Source organism: Amblyomma americanum, chromosome 7 (assembly GCF_052857255.1).
Source record: "Amblyomma americanum isolate KBUSLIRL-KWMA chromosome 7, ASM5285725v1, whole genome shotgun sequence".
NCBI lineage: Eukaryota > Metazoa > Arthropoda > Arachnida > Ixodida > Ixodidae > Amblyomma > Amblyomma americanum.
In genome coordinates, this window is record NC_135503.1 from 115,703,053 (window position 1) to 115,726,300 (window position 23,248).

General features: G+C 46.3%; 2 protein-coding genes across 8 annotated transcripts in view; one reads left to right on the forward strand and one right to left on the reverse strand.

Moving 5' to 3' along the window:
* The window catches only part of LOC144099501 (beta-hexosaminidase subunit beta-like), an 86,134-nt gene that overhangs the window by 31,382 nt on the left and 31,504 nt on the right, over window positions 1-23,248 (forward strand). The gene's annotated exons all lie outside the window — the stretch shown is intronic.
* The window catches only part of LOC144099502 (juvenile hormone acid O-methyltransferase-like), a 49,132-nt gene that overhangs the window by 21,690 nt on the left and 4,194 nt on the right, over window positions 1-23,248 (reverse strand). For 2 of the 4 annotated variants that reach the window (XM_077632854.1, XM_077632855.1), the window contains exons 2-4: window positions 16,419-17,082; window positions 14,836-15,001; window positions 4,866-5,072 (exon numbers count right to left, since the gene is read on the reverse strand). In XM_077632854.1, coding sequence (XP_077488980.1) covers window positions 4,900-5,072; window positions 14,836-15,001; window positions 16,419-17,072 — 993 coding nt within the window. In that variant the 5' untranslated portion in view covers window positions 17,073-17,082 and the 3' untranslated portion in view covers window positions 4,866-4,899. Of the gene's footprint in view, window positions 1-4,524; window positions 5,073-14,835; window positions 15,002-16,418; window positions 17,083-23,248 lie in introns of those variants that run through there. The other 2 variants (XM_077632852.1, XM_077632853.1) reach the window with 1 other exon arrangement.

The window sequence follows — 23,248 nt, forward strand, 5'->3', positions numbered from 1 at the left end:
CTTATCTGTAGGCTGATGTACTACACCGATGACAAAAAAAGGTCTTCTAACTGAAAAGGCCTATTTAAAAAAAATTGTGTAAAATCATAGGTGAAACCCTGTATTTCGCTCTGTGTATGTTGACGACAAACACGAAAACGCCCTCGCTACATAGCCTTAAGAGCTTTTCGCTGTAATAACGAGAAAGTATCGGGCAAAACTCACCATTGCTGTGGCAAATGTTCTCCGAAAGAAATTGGCGCACATGCGCCAGCCAGTGGCAACAATCAATGCGTGATGCCGCATCACCGTGACGCACTTCTCTCAGAAGTGTCGGTCGTGCTTCAGTGTGCGTCGTCACCTTGCCAGCCGTAGAGTTTTTTGACCTCGCTAAGTGCATTTGTCACTAATACCGCGGAACGTGCATGCGACAAAGTTTCGTCATTGTGCTTCTTGTGGTGATAGTAGTTTCTAGTCTTTTTAAGTTTTTTGTATTTCTGTGTGCATTGTAACATCAAAAGATAAGTACAGGGAAGGAGGGATTTATAAGAAGTTTTGTTGTAGGGCGGCTGTGTTGTCCACTTGGTGGTGGTGAGACTATTTCTTCGACCCAACGAGTCTGTGATTAGCCTACAAGGGGGGGGGGGGGGGGGTCTGACCCCATTCGCGTGGCCAGGAACCCCTTGCGCTCAGAGACCTCTTTGGCTTGTCTCGTTATCCCGAGACGGAGCTGAGTAACGCGGCCACTCATTGCTCAGGGCTCGAGAGCTGCAAGTCTAATTGTTCCTCCTAAGACAGTGATTTAAGTGACTGAGTCTCTACCGCTGTTCCATAAGGCCGATGTCCTCTGAAAACTTCAAGAGTGATTGTGACACCGATCGCCGCACTGCTCGGGAGTCCTCAGGGTACGCGATCTTAGAGAAAGTATCCAAGGGAACGTTCGGTCTCCACGGGTTTTCTAGGAGTGCCTCACGCTCGGCACAATGCGGGGAAGGGAAGAAGGGGAGAGGGGGGGGAGGGTTGTCCGCTTTACGCCGTGTCTATCTGTGAGTGCGTGTTCTCTCGCTGTGAAGTGGAAATGTGCCAGTGAATGTCCTGGCTATTAAGACGTTGAAGCTCATAACACTGAGCTGTGTGCGCGTGGGTCCCGTAGCTGCTGCAGCATACAGACAACTTCGGCTGCACCATTTCCTTGAAAGCGCAATGACGACCGTTTTGAAAGTAGTTTTTTAAAGTGCTATTCAGCTTTAAGGCGTTAAAAAATTTGGCGTGCTGGATACAAGCTCCATCCAAGCGTTCTGCTTGCGCGCCTTGTTTTATCCGGTTCATGAGAGACTGCAGTCAGTGACGTCAGAGCTTCTCGTTATGCGCTTCACGCTTATTGCCTCTGGTAGCGAGCTTGATTGATGAGAAAACAATGAATGTTTGGTTCCGAATAGTCTGGAGCTAAGCCGTGAGCCTCAATCAGCTGTGGGCGCGAAAGCTGGTCTTTATTCTGACTGCAGGTTGTACCTTGATAGAGAGTGAAAAAAAAAATTATGCGGTGTATGGACGTTTTTCCACTTGATTTGGCAATACCTGAGCGAAAATCAATCAATAAATCCTTCCCAGTCGGTAAACAAAACAGGGCAGCTGGCATGAGCAGCAATATTTGGATTCAACTGAGCATGCTTTTGCCCTGCTTCGGACTCATCGTTGTTCATGATGATGATAGCGGTAGTAAATTATTCGATGGTGAAAATGCAAACGCATACCAGCGGCCGAAGTTGATAGAGCGTAATTCATTTAAATGTGGCCTTCGTGTGCGACTATGGGAATGCCTCCAATTAACCCTGTGCTCTGCCATCGGCGGCCACCGTATCCCCGCAAACTTCTTGATCTCATCCGCCAAACTTTCTGCCACCCCCGCTACGCTTGCCTTCTCTTCGAATACACTCCGTTGCCCTCAAGGACATAACAACAGCTACAAAAAGAAACCTGTGAAAACAAGACGCTGAAAAAATTGTTTCTGCACAAGGTCATGCTACGTACGAGAAGCTAATGGAAAGAATAAATATACAAGACCAAGAAAAAGCCTGCTGTGAAGCTTGTTTGCCTCGACATGTATGCATTGCGATCAGAATTGATTATATGATCGGGGCAGACAGCCATCTTCCATTGGCCTTGTTTTTCATGCACGAAAATCTTCGGCAAGCACCCGCTGCGGGCATCTGGAACGTGAAATTAACTTGTCTCGCTGAAACTTGACTGTTACCAGGTTCGAAGTTAGTGATGCTCAAGTAGAGGAGTTTGCGGATCGGCCAAGTAAATTTATTATTTGCATTTCCATTCTGGGGTGAAGCATTCCGGAGTTGACAATGCCATCTGTTGTGTCCGGCCGCCGCGGTGGCTGGGTGGTTATGGCGCTCGGCTGCTGACTCGAAATACGCGGGTTCGATCCCTGCCGCTGCGATCAAATTTCGATGGAGGCGGAATTCTAAAGGACCGTGTACAGTGGAATGTCAGTGCGCGTTAAAGAACCCCAGGCGGTCGAAATTCCCGGAGACATTCACTGCGGCGTTCCTCAAAGCCTGAGTCGCTTTGGGACGTTAAACCCCCATCAAGCCTAGAACCTTCTATTGTGTCAGAATCCCCATTCAAGCGGGTGAAGCGGTCGCGGAAGTGTGGACGCGCTTCGGTATCAGGCTCGTGTGACGCAACTCCGTACCAAATTACACCCCGTAGGGCCAAGAAAACACGGTAGCAAGCGAGGGCCGTCCACTCATGGTCTAAGTGATCTACCTCGCTTTTGGGCGGCCCGGCCACACTAGTGTGGTGCAGCGGGCGGCGTCCGTAGACGTCCTCCAAGAGACGCGTCCCCTATATCTTTGGCATGCTGGCCTGAAGTGTTGCGGACAAAGCTATCAATACCCGATGGTTGCCAGCACCGCGTCTTCTCTCAGTGGCCTCGACGAGGGTCCAAAGCTGAGCGACAGTGTTTTGAGCAGCTCTCCGCCTACTATGCTTACTGTCCCAATGAGGCCCAAAACGAGCAACCACTTTCAAAAAGTTCAATAGATGGTCTAACGAAATGTTGGTAGGATAGATTACGAGAGCCGTGCACCTCTGCTTCCCAACAAGCTGCAAGCCACAAGGCCGGGCCACCTCCAATGACTGGGCGAACTTCCATCGTGGGTGCTCGCCACTGTGTAGTCGGTATTGCCATAGGCACTGGCCACTCCTTTTCATAGTAGAATGCTTTAAATTAAGCAGCAATCACTGCCTCTTGCGGGTTTTAATGGAGGAATGCATTTAGCGACTATATTTTCACCTCTTGCACTTCGCAGTGTTTTTTGTCCGCCCGTCCGACCATCCGTCCACGAATGCAAGCCACAGGAATATAAAATACACTAAGGAAGGTACAGGTTTGACTGGGATTTGAACTCATGCTTCTTTTCTGCACTGCCCGTGGCTCTAACAATCAGTTGTCTCCAATTTTTTATTGCGCTCGGTTATCTCCACAATATAGACTGTAATGCTTATAGGTTGGTGTTACTTTCTTTAATCACTTGTGGCTTAGCGGAAGTTCTACACTTATTTCGAACGTGTTCGTTCTATTATGTCCTGATATACGCGCTTTCTAATGCGTCTTCCGATTAGAAATTAAGTTCTTTGCATCCCCGAGTTGAAGTGCATTGCATAGTTATTACATGACGCCACAGTGGAAGGCCCTTGTCGCTCGTGCGGTGATGGCCACTTACCTAAGCAACTCACAATTCAACGGATGTCCAACATTTATTTAAAAATTGTTCGCTGTACTATGCTACAGTTAGGCATTCTCTCCAATGCGTCCTTGGGTGCAAAAAAAAAGAAGGTCCTTCGGATCGACGAGTCGAAGTGATTTGCGTCTATATTTCATGGATAGCGCCACTGTAAGCTTCAGAAGAGGAAGAACAGATGAAGAGAAAAAATAAACCGTAAAAACATCGATAAACACAGGGCTAAATAGCAAGTGAAGTTTTTAGTAGGCATCTTTGTCCACGTCCTTACGTTTTAGTTATTCGTCGAGGGGCACGGGGCAGAGAAACGCGGAAATTAGATCTTGCTCTTAATTAATGGAACGCGAGTGCTTGTAACTGGCCGCACGAAGAAAGAAGAGCGCACGGGTCTGTCGACTAGCCAGAACCGATCTATTATCACTGGCGCTGCCAGAGAGGTCAAATAAAAGGAGGGGAAAGATACGCGTCGCGCCGAAGTAAGGACGACGGATGCGTCGAACAGGAGCGCTGTGCACGCTTGGCCAAATCCGAAGGTTGCTGCAAGGGCAAGGCGGTCGAGGTGACAGGTGAGAACGCTGACGTCGGCGTCTTCATCAACGGGGGAGGTGCCCCGACTGCGCCCGATTGGCAGGATCTCAAAATCGCTAGACTTTCACTATGGCTGTGGAGAGAAGAAGAGCTTCGCGGGGCTGACTTTGCACGCAGTTCGGAGGAGGGAGGGAGGGAGCTCTGTACTCGTGCATTTTTGCAAGTAGGAGTCCAGGAGCAGCCCGGACTAACCTGCAAACATTATTTATTCACTGAGAAGTGTCATGTACAACTGAAATGCAGCAAATCAAGCACGTTTTATTGGCTCCCTGAGATGCATCATGTACACTCTAAGCAGAAAGGTGTAAGAAGCAGAGAAGGAGCAGGCTGTCCTCGGGCCCACTCCCTTTTATAAAAGGGAGTGGGCCACTCTTCTAGGGCGCTCCCTTTTATAAAAGGGAGTGCCCTAGAAGACAGCTTACCCTCTTATTACTCCCATCTAGGCGTATTAAGGTTTAGAGCGTAGATATAAAACGTGGTAACAAGCAATGTACACACACAAAAAAAGCGTGTTCAAAAGTAAGAGGTCCACCCTCTTACTTCGAAACATTGAAGACGGAGTTGTGCAAGCCCTTCAGCTTCGCAGAGGTTTCTGGGCGTGCACGACGATGACGCTATGCCTCAGGCCGCGTCCTTCGGGCGTCGGGGTGGATGCCTCCTGCAGCAGCGACCTGCAGGCGTCCCGGAAGGCGCCCCGCATATCGCTGGGCACGCGTGAGTCCAGTCTGAAGAAAGGCACGTAGCAGTCTGCAAGGAGCGCAGTGTACGAACCCATCAGCCCTCGAAACAGGCGCATAATGAAGCTTTCAGACAAGCGACTGGGCGTAGCTTGGGTCAAGCTCAGCCCTCCAACCAAGAAAGCTACGTGGCGTAGTGGGTCGGGCACTTTGCGCTTGTTTAATTTAGCTCAAGGCTTAGTTGCCCCTTCTTTCATTTCTTCGTAAGGTCCTTCCGGTTCTACGATTTTAACTCTCTCATTTTTAAAGTCGGCCCCATATCTCACGCCTGTGACGTAAACACGCGCCGCACACACAACTCGCCGCGGTAGCTCAGCGGCTGTGGCTTTCGGCTGCTGATTCCCAGGTCGCGTGTTCGATCCCGTATTTGGGTGAAGGGGAAATACATAAACACCTTCGTGCTGCGCGATGCGTGCGCGTGCTTAACATCCTCAAGCTGTCGAAATTATTCCTGGATCGCTTCGGGACGTTCACACCCCTCCCCTCCCCCTCTCACGCACATACACTCACAGCCAGGCACGGTGCCGCAGTGGTTAGTGCGCTCGGCCCGGGGCCAGGGGTTCAGTTCCGGCCGCGGTGGCCACGTTTACATTAAGGGGAAACACAAGATGCGCCCGTGTGTGGCGCAGCGTCAGCGCAAGTTAAGTAATCACAAGTGGCCTAAATTAATCCAGACCCTCCACTACGGCGTCCCCACAGCCCGTGTGTCACTTCACGGCATTTAACCCTACAATTTGCAATTAATATGCGTGCATATGGCACTATACCAGCTGCAGGCTCCAAAGAAATCGATTATACTATAGTCGCTAAATTATTCGGGCCCAACAAACGGGCGCACACATCGGGGAGAGTATGTGAAAAAGTGACAAGAATTTGCAAATCATTGCCTTCTTTTCATTATTCACTGGTATCAACAAAGAACAGACCTAAAAATTCTGGACAGACGCATTTTTTTCAGCTGGAATGGTTTATGAAGGTAATGCTTTTGGTATATCTTAAGATTGCACCAAATAGTCAATATATCTGCAGACACCTGTTTCGGATGGTTGTACTTTTCGGCTGTTTATTGTCAAAAACGGAATCCTTTGGTTTCATTTGCTAGTCCTAACTGCTCGGCGCGTGTGAGGGACAAACTTTAAGAGAAATACTTTTCACACCATCGGATTATTAGACCATTCTAATCAATATGTTCATCACAGCATCTTACAATACTCCACAGCTGCCTCTCAATTCAGAGAGACGTCCAAGAAAGGGGGACTTGATACTGGTGAATTATTTGCTAGCGTACTGGCTTCATGCTCAATAAATTTGAAAATGACAGGCGAAGGGTGGTGGATATGTTTATTGGCAAAAACCAAACATCACATTGCTTCACCGTGAAAGCAAGAAAGCTTAGTGATATTAAAAACTTCAAAATGTCGCATTTTGCCCAACTCCGTAGATAATAATTAAACTGTGCAAGAAGTAAAATAAGACACCCTTTTCAAATTAAGATATTTCTAATCCTTCTAATTAATGCATGCGAAATTGGTTCCATGGGCTTGAGCACAATCTTTGGAAGCCTACCTTCATGACAAACACCTTATCAATCCTGAACCGGGGCCTAATGTTTGTAGCATGACCTTCTGGGGACCAAGGAGTTCTACAGCCAAGCTTTGAGGGTGACCTGGATGGGCGTTTTCTTTTTTACGTGTTTGTCGTTTTTTTACGTGTTCATCGGCAATGTATGTTTTCCGTTTCCAGTAAAAAAAAAAAAATACGACACAGCCGGTCCCAAAATACGTCAATTTTTCGCCATCCTGCCGTTATCACAGATTTTTCTGTAGTATTGCGAAGTTGTCTGTTGTCGCGACAGAACTAGCTCTGTCGTTATGACGGGGGCTGCATAATATTACAGAAAATCCTATTGTCCCAAGAATGTCTTTCTCCAGGTACCCAAAATACAAGAAAATTTGTTGTGACAACCAAATTTTTTGTTCTATTTTTGATAAGATTTGTACATCCGGACTATTCTAGAGAAGGATGAAACAAGGGTGGAGGTTTTGAGTGAGGCCTAAAACCATTATCTTTAATTTAGGCCTTGCAGTACACCACGATATCGCGCTTTGCGCCACGTGGCCTGCTGCTAACACCATTCTTTCTGCAAAAACATAAGGCGAAGAAATTTTCAATCTTTGCATAAGACAACACTAGTAACTATTTGTAGTAACTAAGCACTTCAGATATTCCATGACGTTGAGTCTTTGCTGCTGTATTGTACCGAAAAGTATGGCCTACAAAAGTTCATGCCTTTTGACCATTTTACCTTTCGTCAAGCCTCAATTCGTCCTTTTTTTCTCTGTTTGCAAAAACAAAATGCAATATCCTCAGCCTGAAGTTGCAGTGGGCAAGTGGCGGTTTATTTCAGATAAAATCTGAATAATTTCAATGCGTGTTTGTGCGTTCGGGGGAGCTATGTACGAAATGTCGCATTTTGCCGTATGTCGCAATTTCCGCCACCACCCCCTATGCAAATGTATACTGAAGACAAACTCAAAGAAGGCAAGGAAGTTAGCAAGGAAGTTGGCAAGAAATATTTACTGGTGAGCTAAAGCTCCACTCTTCAATGAGGACGCAAGTCCGGCATATTTCCCCGCCTTTTGTTCGGCCCATACGGTATGACCTTGAGCGCAAATATTAGATATGATTCCCGCATTTCCTCGCAACAGCGCCTCCACGCACTCTGCAATCAAATTGTGACTTCCTGTTGGAATAGTTAGTGGCAGTGCTGATAAATTTTAGGAGTAGGAATGTTGAGGTGGGTAGAAAGAATTGGCGATGGTTTAGCTCTGGTTAAACCTGGAGTGACGCGATAGCTATGTCTGGCCGAGTGGAACACGCTCAGTCGAATTGCAAAGCCAGTCTTTCGCTGCTCTGTTTCGCTGGGCGTTCCTTCTTCATCTTCGTCCCATTTGACACGGCGCATGCGCACAGCTGTTTGTAGCAGCTGTGCAGAAATACCGTTTTGAGATTGTTGCTTTATAAAAATTACGTTCCGCTAGAAAGCGGGTGGTGCATCAACATTGTTTAATTCTGTTGTGATGACGTGGTTTGTTTTTTTTCTGTCGAGGGGTACCTTGCGCTGGGGTCGGTAAGCTTTCTAATAACGCATTGGGTAATGAAGCTCTCGTGTGGTTTTGTTTACTGCATGCGTTTTTTTATGGTGTATATATGTGTGAAGTCTAACTGGTCATCCCCCCCTCCGCTATTTTTTTGAAAAAGAAAATCCAGTATGTTATGAGGAATTCTAAAGCTGGGAAATGGGACAAATTCCAAGCAAGGAAGCTGTTTACTAAATTAAGTTCATCCAAGCGAAGTCATATTGGAGCAGAGGAAACACAACTTTGTCAGCCCGTCCCAGCGAAATGAGGTCATAGGCTCGAAGCAGAAATGAACGTCTCGTAGAGGCTGTCTTTACCAACTAAGCTGTCCAGGACAGCTAGCAGCCTGCAGGGCGGGGCAAGGCCGGTCAGCGACTGTACGAATGAAGGGATTTAGTGCAATGTGATGGGAGGAATTTAAGGCCTTAGTGTGGAGCAGATCTGTATCAAATAATTTTGCATACGTATGTGGCTTCACTTGGGTGAGAGCTAAAGAGTAATTGCTACTTTAATTACTATCTACTACAAGTAGTACTTCACTGTTGGCGTTGCTTTCTTTAGGGGATGGGGAGAGGAATCGGTACTCTAGACTGATGCTGTGAAGGCGAACGCAGTGGAAATAGTTATTAGGCCTTTTGCACAGCTCAGTGACCTGTACCACCGCACTGCAGCACTGTAGGGTAAGAAAAAAGTAACAACGTAATGCATTGAACGAATAGCAAGAAAAATAGATAATTAAATTCCCATCGGTGAAATATAAAGGAAAACGAAGCATATATATATATATATATATATATATATATATATATATATATATATATATATATATATATATATATATATATATATATATATATATATATATTTCTGCTACTGTGAAGCGGTTTTGATACATGAGCACAAATATATTTATAGCCTCATACACCCTGCTCGCGTTGTTTGAGCTCATTCAGTTTTCAGCGACGTTCGCCTATTCATCAGTATCGAGTTAGAAAGAGATTAGTTTAAGGGTGCATATCAAGCTGCCTGATAGAATTAATCCAGCAAAACAGAGCGGTTTAAAGATATAAACTGAAATGGGTTACGAGCAGTTCTTACTCCAGTCAGGTGTGATATATTCGCGTGTAATGAAGACCCAGCAATCAAAACCTGAATTTTGCCGCTAGGGGTTATTCTGGAAGCTATTCAATGTGGATAGGAGGTTATAAATGTGGATGTAGTATACTGAAAAAAAATTATTGACTAGGCTGCAAATGAATTCTGTCTTTGTTGCTGCAGTTGAAGCGATTAGTCGCTCCAGATTATTTGCTTCATGTCTTTTGGACAACGACTTAGGCCAACGATTAAACTGAGTCCACTTTGACCAGGCTCCGTGCAGCGTGTGAATATTTCCTGTTCTTACCGAGCTTTTTATTCTCTAAAAAATTTTCCATAAAGTGTCGGATCGTTATGTCAAATTGTACAGCAAGCCCACTGGGAGGTGGCGTAGAATCTCGGTGTCAATAAACTTTCCGTTGACTGCAATGAGCGGGGCAACATCCTGAGTGTGTCTCAGCGCTTCATTTCGTACTTATTTCTTTTTTTGTAACTCTTAGTTGATCCACGGTGGTAGTAGTTTGGAACCCCACTAACAATCCAGGAACAAAAGCGGTGCGATATTATTTCACTTTTTATCTATTACTCAGCCTCGACTGTCGAATTTTGGTGCAATAAGCCGACGAATGCGACTGAAATAGTCTGATGTATTCAGGGAAACCTAGAGTGTGCTCATTACCAGGAAATAAGAAAAGTGTTTCTAGTTTCCTTCGCTGCCACCAAGTGGCGCATGCTGTACCATTCCAAAATAGCCCGATGACATCATGCGTTTCGGAAGTGGCCATCTTCAGAACACTTTGCCTGAGAGCAACGAATACGCAAGAGCGAACAGGTTGGCTTAAACCTACTTCTGAGGATTATACGCCCGTGCTCTGAATATGTCAATTTTGGACCCATTTCTTCTTTATTCTGACAAACAAAAGCTTCAAGAGTAGTAAGCTGAGTCTCCGGCCCTCTATCTGTTTCGGCCGACAAAAGCGATTGAAGCAGCAGATTCTTGACAAATCAAGTTTTAGTCTCCCAAAACACCTTCAAATTACGGCCGTTCCCATTGATTCCCATTGCTAAAGGCCGCGGGAACAAAATCTCAATCGAACACCGGGGCGTCGCTGCCTTCAGATGTTCTGGAAGATTCCAAAAAACCTAAATCATCTGAGAAAATTGACGCTATCCTCAGAGCGAATAATTACTGAAAAAAAAATAGCTGTGGTTCAACTACTGCTGAATCTGGTTAGATAGCGAAAGCTGTCACCCTCGCAGGTTGCAGTTACATGGTTCATCGCGAGAGGTTGGTCACCCAGTGAACGCTGCGGCCTATTCTACAGCCCTTTACTGGAAAATGGAAAGGTCAAAGGTCAAAAGATACGACACCATGGTGGACCACATATGATAAGGTCTGAAACCAAAGCCACACTTGACCTCTGGCTAACTTGAAGGTCAACCGGCAACGCACGGCGAAATCGACTTTACCTAGCGCAGTGAAGCTTTCGCTTCAATATGTACCGCCTTCCGTTGAAGCCATAGATGTATTGCTGGGCGTTGCCTCGAATCCCGGTAATGGCGGACAGGCGGTTGTTAAAGTGATTCTGAAGACAAATTCATCCAATTATTGTTCCGAGTCAGAAATTGATGTCTTGGCTCCTTTTAGGAATGTTGACGATTCTCTGGCAGGAAAAGACGCATTTATAACGGAGAAATTGGGATTTATAAATTTTCCCGAGAGTCGATTCAAGCCCACGACCATCTTATCGAAAAGGACGAGTTCTCATCGCTTTGAAACGAATGGCGGTGTGGCGTTGCCTCTGCGATCCGCGCCCGAAAATCGACGTCAAGGCATGCATTTTAGTTGCGAAATCCAACGGCGGTGGCGGCACGTGTATTTCGCTTCTTGGCCTTTTCTAGTTTCAAAAAATTCGTTTTGGGTGAGAATGGTTCTGTTTTTTACTAAAACGAGGTACCCAGTCGATACAGGCCAACTACTATTTGTCCTCAATGTCGCTTTAATGGTATTTTTTTTTTATTTGAAATCGTCGCATTGATATTTTGTTTGAAACACTTCTGGTACCCAGCAGACTTCTGATACACGGGCATGGTTTGAACTTGTCTCTGAAATGGGACAAAGCCTACGTGGCACATGGTGCTGCAGATTATTAACTGGATAGGACTTCGGGTTAAAACCGTGCTTTGAAAGACCGAAAGATAGGAGGTGAACTGATCACTTTCTGAAAGGCAGTGATCTTGGAAGGCGATATGGCTGATCGAGGCCTCGCCGTTTTATTAAGTCATGTAATCAACGCACAGCCTGAGGGGCTTGCATCTTCATTGCTACAGGTGATGGTTTATGGTTTAAGAGAGTTTAACGTCCCAAAGGGGCTCAGACTATGAGGGACGCCGTAGTGAAGGGCTCCGGAAATTTCGACCACCTGGTGTTCGTTAATGTGCACTGAAATCGCACAGTACACAGGCCTCGAGAATTTCGCGTCCAACGAAATTCGACCGCCGCGGCCGGGATCGAACCCGCGTCTTTCGGGTCGGCAACCGAGCGCCATAACTCCTGAGCCACCACGGCGGCCTTTGCTGAAGTTGAAACAGCAAAAAGAACTTAGCATCATGAACCCTGTTTTCTTATATACCGTAAAATGGGGTTACTTTGTGACTGCAGGGGTTACTTTGTGCCACGCGCTTGGTTTTTGTATTTTAAATCTCGCGCCACGAACAGGTGCCGCCAATAAGCTACGAGCCACTCAACAGGCTCGCCTGACATGTGGTGCCATATAGCGGCAGCCGGCCGAAGTTCCCGCGCTCCGAAGCCACTCTAGTCGCCGACAAGTTGAATCGTGTTTCAGGGCGCATTGCTGAAGCACCGTAAACTTTGTGTGCTCGACCCGTCTGCACGAGAAAAATAGCGAAAACAGGTATGTAATTCTGATTGCTAATATGTAGGCTACAATAATCTGTAATATAAGTTTAATCAAGTCATGTTTGTTTAGGTTTACAGAAAGGAAACTCAGATGTTGATACTTCGCGGGGTAACTTTGTGACACGCCAACTGTCACAAAGTTACCCCGCTCTGTTATTAATTTAAATTATATGTTGTTTTTGTATTTTTCAGCGTTTAAGAGAGATGAGGAATTATAAACGGAAGCTTGGTGCACGGCCGTACCAAAATTATGGCCAAGAAACGTAAAAATAATGCCGTTCAGTTGGTCCTTTCAAAGAAATTGTCATTGAGGGCAGCATCTGAAAGGTTCGTGAGTACTATTAAAACATCTTTTTTTTTCTTGTTTTTAGGTTCTTACCTACGCATTACCGTTACGTATGTCTTATGTGTTGTTTGTTTTTCCTGTTAGGTTCAATATTCATCGGAACACCTTGTGGTTGAAGACCAAACAGGCTCGGGGTTTACTCGATCGACCGGCTCAAAAAGTTGGTCGCCAACCTGTTTTTACGGAAGAGGAGGAGCAGAGGTTGATTGCTCATGCAATCGCAATGTCTTCCTTTGGCTTCCCAATGACAAAGTTTGACTTGCGTTGTGTGGTGAAGGCGTATCTCGACCGAACGGGAAGAAAAGTGTCCGCCTTTAAAGATGGCAACTTTCCCGGTAAGGAGTGGGCAAACTCTTTTATGAAACGCCACAAAGATATCCTCTCTGAACGCGTGTCAAAAAACATCACATATGCAAGGGCCTCAACGGGTGCAGAAGTGATTGACACGTTTTTTGGCCATCTGGAGAAAGAGCTAGCTGGTATTCCGGGCGAGAACATTTGGAACTACGACGAAACAAATGTACAGGATGATCCAGGGAGCCAAGAAGTCATAACTAAAAGAGGAGCTAAATATCCAGAAAAAATTCAAAACGCATCAAAAGCCTGTACTTCGATTATGGTTTGTGGAAGTGCTGCGGGAGAGTTGGCTCCACTTTACGTCAATTACAAAGCAGAAAAGCTTTGGTCAACATGGACAGAAAATGGACCAAAGGGGGCCCGGTATAATCGAACGAAATCTGGTTGGTTCGATCACCAGGTTTTCGAAGATTAGTTCATGTCACTCATGCTCCCCATATTGAAAAAGCAAGATGGTCCGAAAGCTCTGATCGGTGACAATTTGAGTTCCCACATTAGCCTCGAAGTGCTTCGTCTCTGCGAAGAAAACAATGTGAAGTTCATCGCGCTCCCACCGAATGCGACTCATCTACTCCAGCCTCTCGATGTCGCCGTTTTTCGTAGCCTGAAGATAATTTGGCGTTCACTTTTGGCGGAATGGAAAGAGTCAACCTCTGGAAGCCGCTGCACCTCCGTGCCAAAGGACGAATTGCCCGGTCTACTAAAAAAAATGGCGAACAAATTGCAGGAAAATATTAAAACAAACATGAAGTCAGGATTCCGGAAGACCGGGATTTTCCCCCTGGACAAGACCGAGGTTCTTCAACGGCTTCCTAAATCAGTCCTCGAGGAAAGCTTGAAATCCATGACAGACGTCGTAGGGGATGTCTTCTTGGAGGAATTAAATAAAATAAGAAAAGAGGTGACTGGAAAGCGGGCCACCAAAAGGAGGAAGATGCTCAACGTCCCAGCGGGGAAAAGCATATCGGTTGCCGAAGTAGAAGAAGCCATCAGGACGGGAAAACCGACAACCGGAAAGAAGGGCAGCTCTTCCTCCGGTATCAGAGCTAGACGACCTAGGAAGAGGTCTTTTCTTGAGGACGACAGCGCAGAAGAAAGCAGTGACAGCGAATCGTCTTCAGATGGTCAGCATGGCGACAACAAAAGGTGGTCGGAAGAAGATACAAGTGATTCCGAGGTACCCTCCGGAAGCAACCTATCGGAAACAGACAGTCCTACCACTTCCATGATTCCAAATACTAGGAACGTCCCGAGGGTCCGCGGTACGGGTTCCGGAGAAATCACTTTCAAGGTGGATGACTTTGTCGTAGTGAACTTCGAAGGGCAAATTTCCCGGGAAGAGTGACGGAAGTCAAACCTAAGGGGTACATCGTCAGCACTATGGAGAGGTCCAAAAAGAATTGGAGATGGCCGGACCACGAAGACGCTATTTTGTACTCAAAAGAAGAAGTTTTGTACACAATTGAATCCCCTAAGCCGGTAGGCAAGCGAGGCATCTTTGAAGTAAAAGATCTTGATTGAGGAGGTACATGTATGAATAATTTGTAATACAATTGTTATGTTGCCAGAGCAGAAACCAATTGTAGATAATGTAAATAAACTTTTGAGGGGGTAACTTTGTGCCAGTCCTTTTTTTCCCAATCATATTCAGGCAAAAACAACGTTGTCACAGAGTTGCCCCACACGACGGGGCAACTTTGTGACAGCTTTTAACCTGGATATAGCCGCTTGTATTAAAGATGCGGATTTGTAGAACATACCGTCGTGTGAGGGAAGGTTTTAGCAACGTTATGTCACTATTCATTCGACTTTATGTTGATAATTGTTCAGCTAGAGCATGAAAATGTACGAAATCTGTCACAAAGTAGCCCCATTTTACGGATATTAATTATATTAATTACGCGCTCGCACTCACCGAGCCAGGCGTCGACATTTGGCAACGTCCAGACGCTGTCGTACTGGCGGCATGACGCCAGCTCGAGTCCGGCCGTACAAAGAGCCCTCTCTTCGTTCTCCGCTATCTTCTTGTGTGGTATGGGTGTGGTGAAGTAGAACCGCTCGGAAAGCAGTTCCCTGGGATCCTGCGAAAGACGAGCGCCAGTTCATCGTCGTGGATGAGGAAGTGCCTTGCATGCACATTGCTCCCTTCAAGCACTTCATGCGCTTTAAATGCCGTCGCGGTTCGTTATCTCTTCATCCGTGTTTATGTTTTGTTATTTATTCGTACTATACTGTTAGATTTATCGGTAGTATCGTTATAATATCAGGTGAATATACAGTTTGGTTTATGAAAAAGCGTAGCGCATTCAAGTACGGCTGCGAAAGGCCTGTCGATAGAGTGACTACCTCGGACACTTTGCATATAAGCCAGTGAGCCACAAGAAATGGAAAGAAAAGAAAAACAAAATTTTCTGCCATGGTGTTGCTACTACCGCACGGCGAGTTAGTCCTGCCGTTGAATAGAGTCGCATGGAGCCACTCGCTTCGTTATTTGCGCTTAACAAAATTTCTTTTGCCGGTCTATAGGCTTTCCATAGGCTAGCTGGCTATGAAGTCTGCAATATGTCCATTGAAAATCCGGCGGAATAGTCTATAGACAATACAAATCCTATAGATACTCCATAAGCTATCTCCAGAATTTTGGCCATAGACTCGTAGTTGATTTTTGTCTATAGACTATGAATAGACAAACAGAACTAAATATATATTGGAAGGGAACAGAGTCTATAAGAAGTCTATCGAATGTCTATAAACCATTTTTATGCGGTGTTTTTCAGAGGGAGAGGAAAGACGTTGACGTACTCCAGTTTCTGGCAGCAAGCTTGGAACCATGGCTTATGTAAGCTAGATTTATTCGTGTGAGGCATAGCAGAAACAGGAATGAACGCGCTAACGGTTATGTTCTTTTTTTAAAACCGCAGCTATACACGGGCTTGTTTTAGGATCAAACCGCGTGGTCGTCATCGTAGTTTGTCGTATCCGAAAATTGCAGCGTTCGCCCGCTGCTTAAAGGTTTACGTTATCCACATGGGTCACGGATACTGGGCTCTCCTGAGAACGTGCTGCATGACATCATGGGCCCTAAGTAGGCCAGGAAATGCCTGCACTTACGACTGGAAAGCGGGGCGGTGGAGCTCCGGCGAAGCGGACAGAGTGGAGGAGCCTCTTCTTCCCTGCTAGTCATCCCGGGCCACTGGACTATCCAACTTACGGCCCTGGGAAGAGCGGAAAATGACGGCAGCACCACGCATCCTCGCCTCCTGTTTTTCCCTACCCGGCCCACGGGGATAAAAACATTCCTATGGGCCCGTAGGCGAGGCGATAACATTCATTTACGACATACTACGCCCCGTACTATTGAGGAAGTCCTCTGTGCGGCTGGCGAAAGGTTAAAATCAATTGTTCGTAGAAGGTCCGCTCAACAGGTCTGAGGGATTAGAAATTCCGGTGAAAAAAATGTCCGTCGAATATGTTTGGGATGGGGACATGCGCACTCACGTGCATAAAGCGGTGCCAAGGCTCCATGCCGTGTAGTCGATGCCAGACGTCGGTGATGGCGGCGCCCGTGAATGATACCGCCAGGAACTCTCCACCGTCCTTGAGTAGCCTGAAGACGTTGCGATACGCCTGATCCAGGTCATGGACATAGTGGAAGGTCATGAAGGAATACACGCGGTCGAACTGTCCGTACTCATCTAGGAGTCGTTTATAGTCGTCACTCTCAATGTCCAGAAGCTCATACGACACATCCGGGTCGGAGAAATTATCTTTGGCGAACTGCATCATAGACAGCGACTTGTCCGAAGCCACCACTTGGCGATAAGGACGCAAGCGAGGTAAAAGGACCTCTCTGGTGTAGTTTCCGGGTCCGGAGCCGACGTCCAGGTACTGCGGATTAGCGCTTCTTGGCTGCTTGAAACAGACGCTGTCCATGGCGTTAATATTGTCTCGGTAGTTGTGCTCTCTCAGCCACAGAAACGTCCTCGGGTCTCGTTCGCCAGTGCTGGAGGAACCAGTCTCGGGAATGGGCTTCGCAGATGGAGCTACTGGAGCTGCCAGGGGACGCAGTTCCAATTTTTGAGTCAATTTGGTAAGGAGCCGCCGGCTCATGATGGCACACTTAGTGATCGTCGATGTGAAGCCCCAGGACATCAGGCGTGATCTGAAAGAGAGATTTGTTTTCATGTTGTAGGTAGTACTATTTTTCCTTGTTATGAGAGAGGGTCGTGACTCATTTTCACGACAGGTTTTAAATGTCAGCTTTGTTCCTGCTATGCCAGGTTACGCAGCGTGACCAGGCTTCTTGCAGAAAAATTGGTATTTAATTCTTGACAGGTGATGTCGTAGCATCGTTAAACTCGTGTCACTCCGTGCGACAAAGCCATATGTTTGACGTGCCGCCGTTCGAAATGATCCCCATTATGCGAATTATGTGTAGGTATAACGCCATGGCACCATGTGGTCGTGATATATTTCATCAGGATTTGAAATCGTTCAGGCTAAGCTAGCGGCGCTTACTGCAACTCTAAAATCATTTCGCTGTTACCTGTTTCTATCATCCATTGTCACTGCCATCGTCTCCGTCGTTTTATTTTGTATTTTGTTACTCTTTATTTATTACTTTCTCTTTCACTGCTCTGAGTTAAGCAATGTAAAAGGCCATGCCTGTAAATAAATATAAAAATCACTGTACGGGTGAACTTCTCGGTAACTTCTCATCTGGAAATAAAAACCTACAACTATAGCACGTCCTGCACACTTATACTATAGCTTCAAGATACCCGCATGCCCTTTCTTGCTTGTTTCACATGAATGAAGAGCGCATCGGCAAGTTTTCATGTGTATCCGTAAGACTGGCTCTGCTGCTTTTGTTTGCAGCAAGCAACCGCCCAACCCGAGCTTCGCGGCTCCATTCAAACTCTCTCATATCTTTCGCTACCGTTGAAATCCGGATTTCTAAATCTCCTGTATTACACCTCCACTTACAAGGAGAGCGCATAAGTTCATCTCCTCAAAAACAAACTCAGAAAACATATAATAAAACTTAGCATTGGTCTCTGGTGAAACACCGTGTATATATAGCCACGTTTTGATAAATAATGCCAGCGAGAGCCGGGCTAGCGTCACCTGCAGCTAAGTCACCACTGCCTAGTAATATAGCACAAGATGAAAATAGATAAATGAAATGGGGATTAAAAACGCGTGTCCTGTTTTTGCGCTGTTTTAAGTGGACTGATGTGAAAGAACGGGCCCAACAACGTACAGTGGGATGCAAAAGCAGTTGGACCGCGTGCTCCATAAGGAAGCCTACGTATTATTAGACGTCGGCTGGAGGCCACGATTGTGGAGGTGAAGGTAAAAATCCTACTATTTGCCCTCTACAAGTATGGCCGGTGGCTAATAACAGTTACTGGCTTTATTTACACAACGCGCGGTCCAAAGAATTTTTTCCCCGACTTTGCGTACGTGAAAAGCTTACCACCGATACGTGGAGCACGTTTTCGCCCGCTGATCGCGCTCTGGGCGTCGTTCAGCGATTTTTTCAAGCTGAGTGGAAAATTTTCCGCTTTTAAGCTAGTGCGCACTACAGCACTATTCAGAATAAAATAAGCAAGAAAACAGAAAACACGCAACACACTCGTCTAGATGAAACATTGACCGACAATCACCCTGCGTAGCCCACGGGCCTTTCTTGGGAAGCGTCGCGCTCGCCACCCCGTAGGACGTCGTCCTTTTCGTTAATTGTTGTTTTTGGAGGTCTCTTCCGAAAGCAGCACACATGAAAGTTTGCCCATAATACAGACTGCCGGCGTCTACGGAGCATTGTTTTGGCCGGATCATCTTCCTAGCTCAATCGTTTTGCGGCCGCTAGGTATGTTATGCGTGGGCAGCAGCAGAAAGCGTGGTTTTAAGAGCACATCTTTAGTTGTGCTAGCCGCGACGAATCGACGAATGCCGTTCCACAAACGTATTCGCGGCTAAACTCTTCGAAGGAAAAAGAAAATATAGGATTATATATTGTCGCCTTGTGTGCGTTAAATTGCGTGGCGCTGTGATCTCTGACACGTGAATTGCGGAATATGTCGACCATGGTGGCGATTTTGACGGAAGTCTCTGTTTAAAGCTGAAAACGTTTTGAGAACTCGAAGCTGTAAATTATGGATTCAACGTCCAGAAGCGACACATGGGCTATGAGCACCGTAGAGAAAGGCTCCGGATTAATTTAGACCATTTGGAGTTCTTTAACGTGCTCTGACAGCGCACAGCACATGAGCGTTTTTGTATTTTGACTCCACCTTAATGCGGCCATCGCGGCCGGTATCGAACCCGCGACTCTGGGACCAGTAGCCGAACGCCGAACCACACTGAGCCGCCACGGAGGTTTTTTGTTTTAAAATAGGAACGGGGGAAACTGGAATCCAATTGTACTGTAGCTTGAAATGCGAAACTTGGATATGACTGCAGCATAATTTGGGAAAGAGTTCTGAATGTCGATTTCTTCGCCAGCTGGAGCTTTGGAGCGAGCTCACTTGATCATTTTTTTTAGCTTTCAGAAGCGATAGTCACTGGCTGGGAAGAAATGATAAAGTATTGATGGCCGCCATTGTTATGGCATATAACGAGGACATGAGGCCAGTTGCCTTTATGGTCGTCCAGTGTGTCGCTTAAGTTATTTCGAAAGCACAGCTACGTCCTTAGCGCAGGTACTACATTATTCGCGAACTTCTTGATATCGTCGTTTGAAAAGCATGTACTGAGTTCGACTGTCAAGTTGGGGCAATTAAATGACCCCGAAGGAAAAGCGCTTCGACAGCGAGCGTTCATCCGGGATGCAGTGGAAACCACGATGAGAACGAATGCAACTGGCGGTTCTGGCGGGGCGCAAATTTAAACTCTACTCCGGAACTACTAAACACGGAGACTAGTTTTCCACCGAACAGCAAAATCAAAATAGCATATTTCAGTCATTTTCACGACCAGTAACAAAAGTCAGTTTAAACAGTTTAATGAAGGCAGTTGAAGAAACAGATGCAGTAAACTTAAAGATTTCTGTAACTTCCGGTGAGAAATTACTTAATCGTCTTTCATTATCTTTACATCTTACATCCACTTTTGTTTGTCACTGCTGACATATAAAAAAAATTCAATGCCATCACAAAATTTCTTACAACTGAAAACGTTGAGCGAACCTGCGTTGTTAACAAAAAACATACGACACACAACTGAAAAGAAGTGTAAACAAACCCCTCCTGAAAGAAACCACAGTCGGCGAACGCGATAAGATAAGGATGAGCGCCCCTCGCATCCTTCGCGACCCTCTCAACAATCCGGTGGCCGCAACCCAAACCGGAGCGCAGCCAAAAGGGACAGCCGATACATTGTTGGGATGACCACTCCAGTGAGCACTCATACGTGTTTTTCTAGGCTCCGCGTTTTCTGGCTGAGTGCTGCTGGGTGGAAGTCCGGAAATGGTGGCTTACCCAGTACTGTTATGGTCTAGACTCTTGTCTTCCACTGGCGAAAGTGCGCATCCGTGGAGCTGGCAGCGTTTCTTTTTTTTTTTTGACACGATATTCAGGTTAATAAAACGCGTGGCAGCCCGGCGTTTATAGCAAAATAAGCATCAATAACGTGGATGCATATTTTCTAGTTTTTTCGAAATTTTCATGCGAGGATAGAGCAAGCACTGAAACGTGGAGAGAACCTAGTGGCAGCAAAAAGAAACTTATTCAGAGCCGAAAAGTACACACACGTAGTAATAGACAAGGACAGATATAGGACATGCAATTTGGATACGATCGTTATAATAGCGGAGGAAGTTTATACTGATTTGAGCGGGAACAAAAATTATCCGGACGTTGATATTATAAATAGCCGCTTGGTCGGAATGTAAACGCCTATTGAAATTAAAGAGTAAATAAAGAAAACCTTCGAGGCATTGCTGAATGGATAAAAGACCGGTTAGGATGGTTAACTGCAGAATTGGTGGAGAAGGGGGCGCGAAAAAATTCCAACTCTGTATGCGCAACACCTGGTCACCTCAAGTGTCCTAGTAGCACGAAAGAATGATCGCACTATGTTAGCCCACAGAAAAGATAATTGAAAGTATACATAATGTTGTGCGCTGACTGCAACTTATTTGTTAAATAGAATAAAGACTAATCTAAACCAAAAGAACCGCCTGTTTTTTGGATAGGGCACTCGATAATAGGTGACATTCATGCCATCAATGAGGTCACAAAAAGATATGCGCGTTATAACGAATCTCCATTCGTCGAACTTTAAGGCTGCGAAGCTACGTTTGATTCAGTTGAAAACACCAGACGCCAGTCACTGTGAATAAAGTGTGAACAGAGTAAGTGTGATTAAAGCCGATGTCAACATACGAGACAATATACGCAGGGATAGTATAGCCATTATAGTCAGCGATACTGAGGCGGTGTTCAAATCTGCTAACCATCCAGGGTTCTGAGATAGACCCGTTATTGAGCACGTCTGTGAAGTTATTTTTTCGATATTGGCTAAAACACTGGCGCAGTCACCAAATAAAAATGCAGGAGAGGAGAGCAGAGGAGAGGGAAATCACGCATGCCGGCCCTAGTGACGTCAGGATAAGAAGCTGGAGATACTACGTACGAGCCAACCGAGCGAGCTTCCAGCGAGCGTGGTTTCCTGTTCTGCGTGCGTTGTTCCTCGTGTTGCGTGCGTTGTGGACGTACAAAACATATCGCCTCAGTTCTGAGCACCACTTTCAACACGAGGCGCTGTTCCGCGTTCGGATGCATCAACAACTAAGACCGTGACTGTGTCATCTTGCACTGTTTCCCGCAAGATCAAGAGCTCGCGGCGCAGACGTTCGCTGCTTTGAAGAGGGAGAACCTCAAGCCGACCAAAGCAAGCGTAGTGTGCTCGAAGCCCTTTCGTCACAGCGGCTGCATGCACAACTTGTTCCTAATGCGATCTCTAGGGCTTTCTGTCAAAGAGGCATGGCTTAACCATGACACAGCTCCTTCGATTTTTTCGCGTATGAGAAGTGTATCACCATTGTCAAGACGCGCTCTGCTAATAGATGAAACATGAGGTAAAGGCTTCTACTCCCGATTACAATTTCATTACTTTGTGAGAGTTAAACTCTCTTTGTGTGTGCAGCTTTGCTTGAAATGTTGACCGCCATCAGTCCACCGAGAGTGACCTCGCAATGGGACGGACAGACAGCTTCAGTGTGTGGCTGCATTTGTTCGTCTCCTTTCTTGACGCAAGGGTACACACTACCTGCCTCTCTGCTGATCGTTGCGCAACCCATTAGCGGCACGATTATTTCCTTGCGGACGTACTATTAAGAAGAGCCCACTGTTTTGTCGGAGGTCGTGGTGGCTCTTCGCGGTGCTTTCCCGCATGTCACGCGCCTGACATGCTCACGGAGCCCCTGCGGAAGATACACAGAGGTTCAGGCACGTGTCACTCTCCTCATCACAGACGCAGCCAGACCTCCTGGGGTGTGCTGAGCAAGTTTCGATGCGACACGTCCAAGCAAGCAAACATCTAATCTGTTCATATGCGGCATCTTGTATTGCCGCCCTTTGCTGCCTCGCCTCTAATCATAGCTACACGATTAAAACCGAAGCGTTCGACACAGGTCTGCCTGGTTTGGGATGCAAATTTTTGCGAGAAATGAACGACAGCCAAATTCTTCTAAGAAAGCATGACGTCTCGAAACCATCCTCGGTTTCTTCGTCAAGGTTTGACTGCGGGTGAGTTGCAGCTGGGCCGACGGCAACACATGTAGTTGACATCCACGTCACTGAACTTTAACTGTAGATCAAGGAAGAGGGACGGGTTCCGAAGGAGCGATTAATATTTCTCGGCGCCTGCTGAACGTGCCATGAATGCAGCATCTTTCTGCACGAGTTCGGTTCGGTCTCCAGCACTATTCTTCCATCAAAGTCTATCCTGTGGTCATATGCCTAGTAGGTCTTTGGCACTGCCCTTAGCTTTCTTTGACGTAAGCTTTGTGCTACATCATCCTTTCCGTGAAACACTTTGTCTCTCCAGCGTACAAAGCAGGGTAGTTTGTACACAACCCCTTGGGCCTTTTCTTTGAGGTCACTGCCTTCCTGGTAGGGCGGGAGGCGTCGGACGGTGGTGATCGGCTTGTGTATTGTTCGCACCGCTTCCTCTCGGAAAATACGAGCGGAGGTTCCGCTGACACCATTTGCGCATGGATTGCCTAGGCGTCTTTCCCGCTGTCGTATGTATGCTTGGGCTAGGCGTAGAATAGTTCCGGCTGCGTCTTTTTTTTTTTGGGTTCCAGGTGATACGTCAAATGA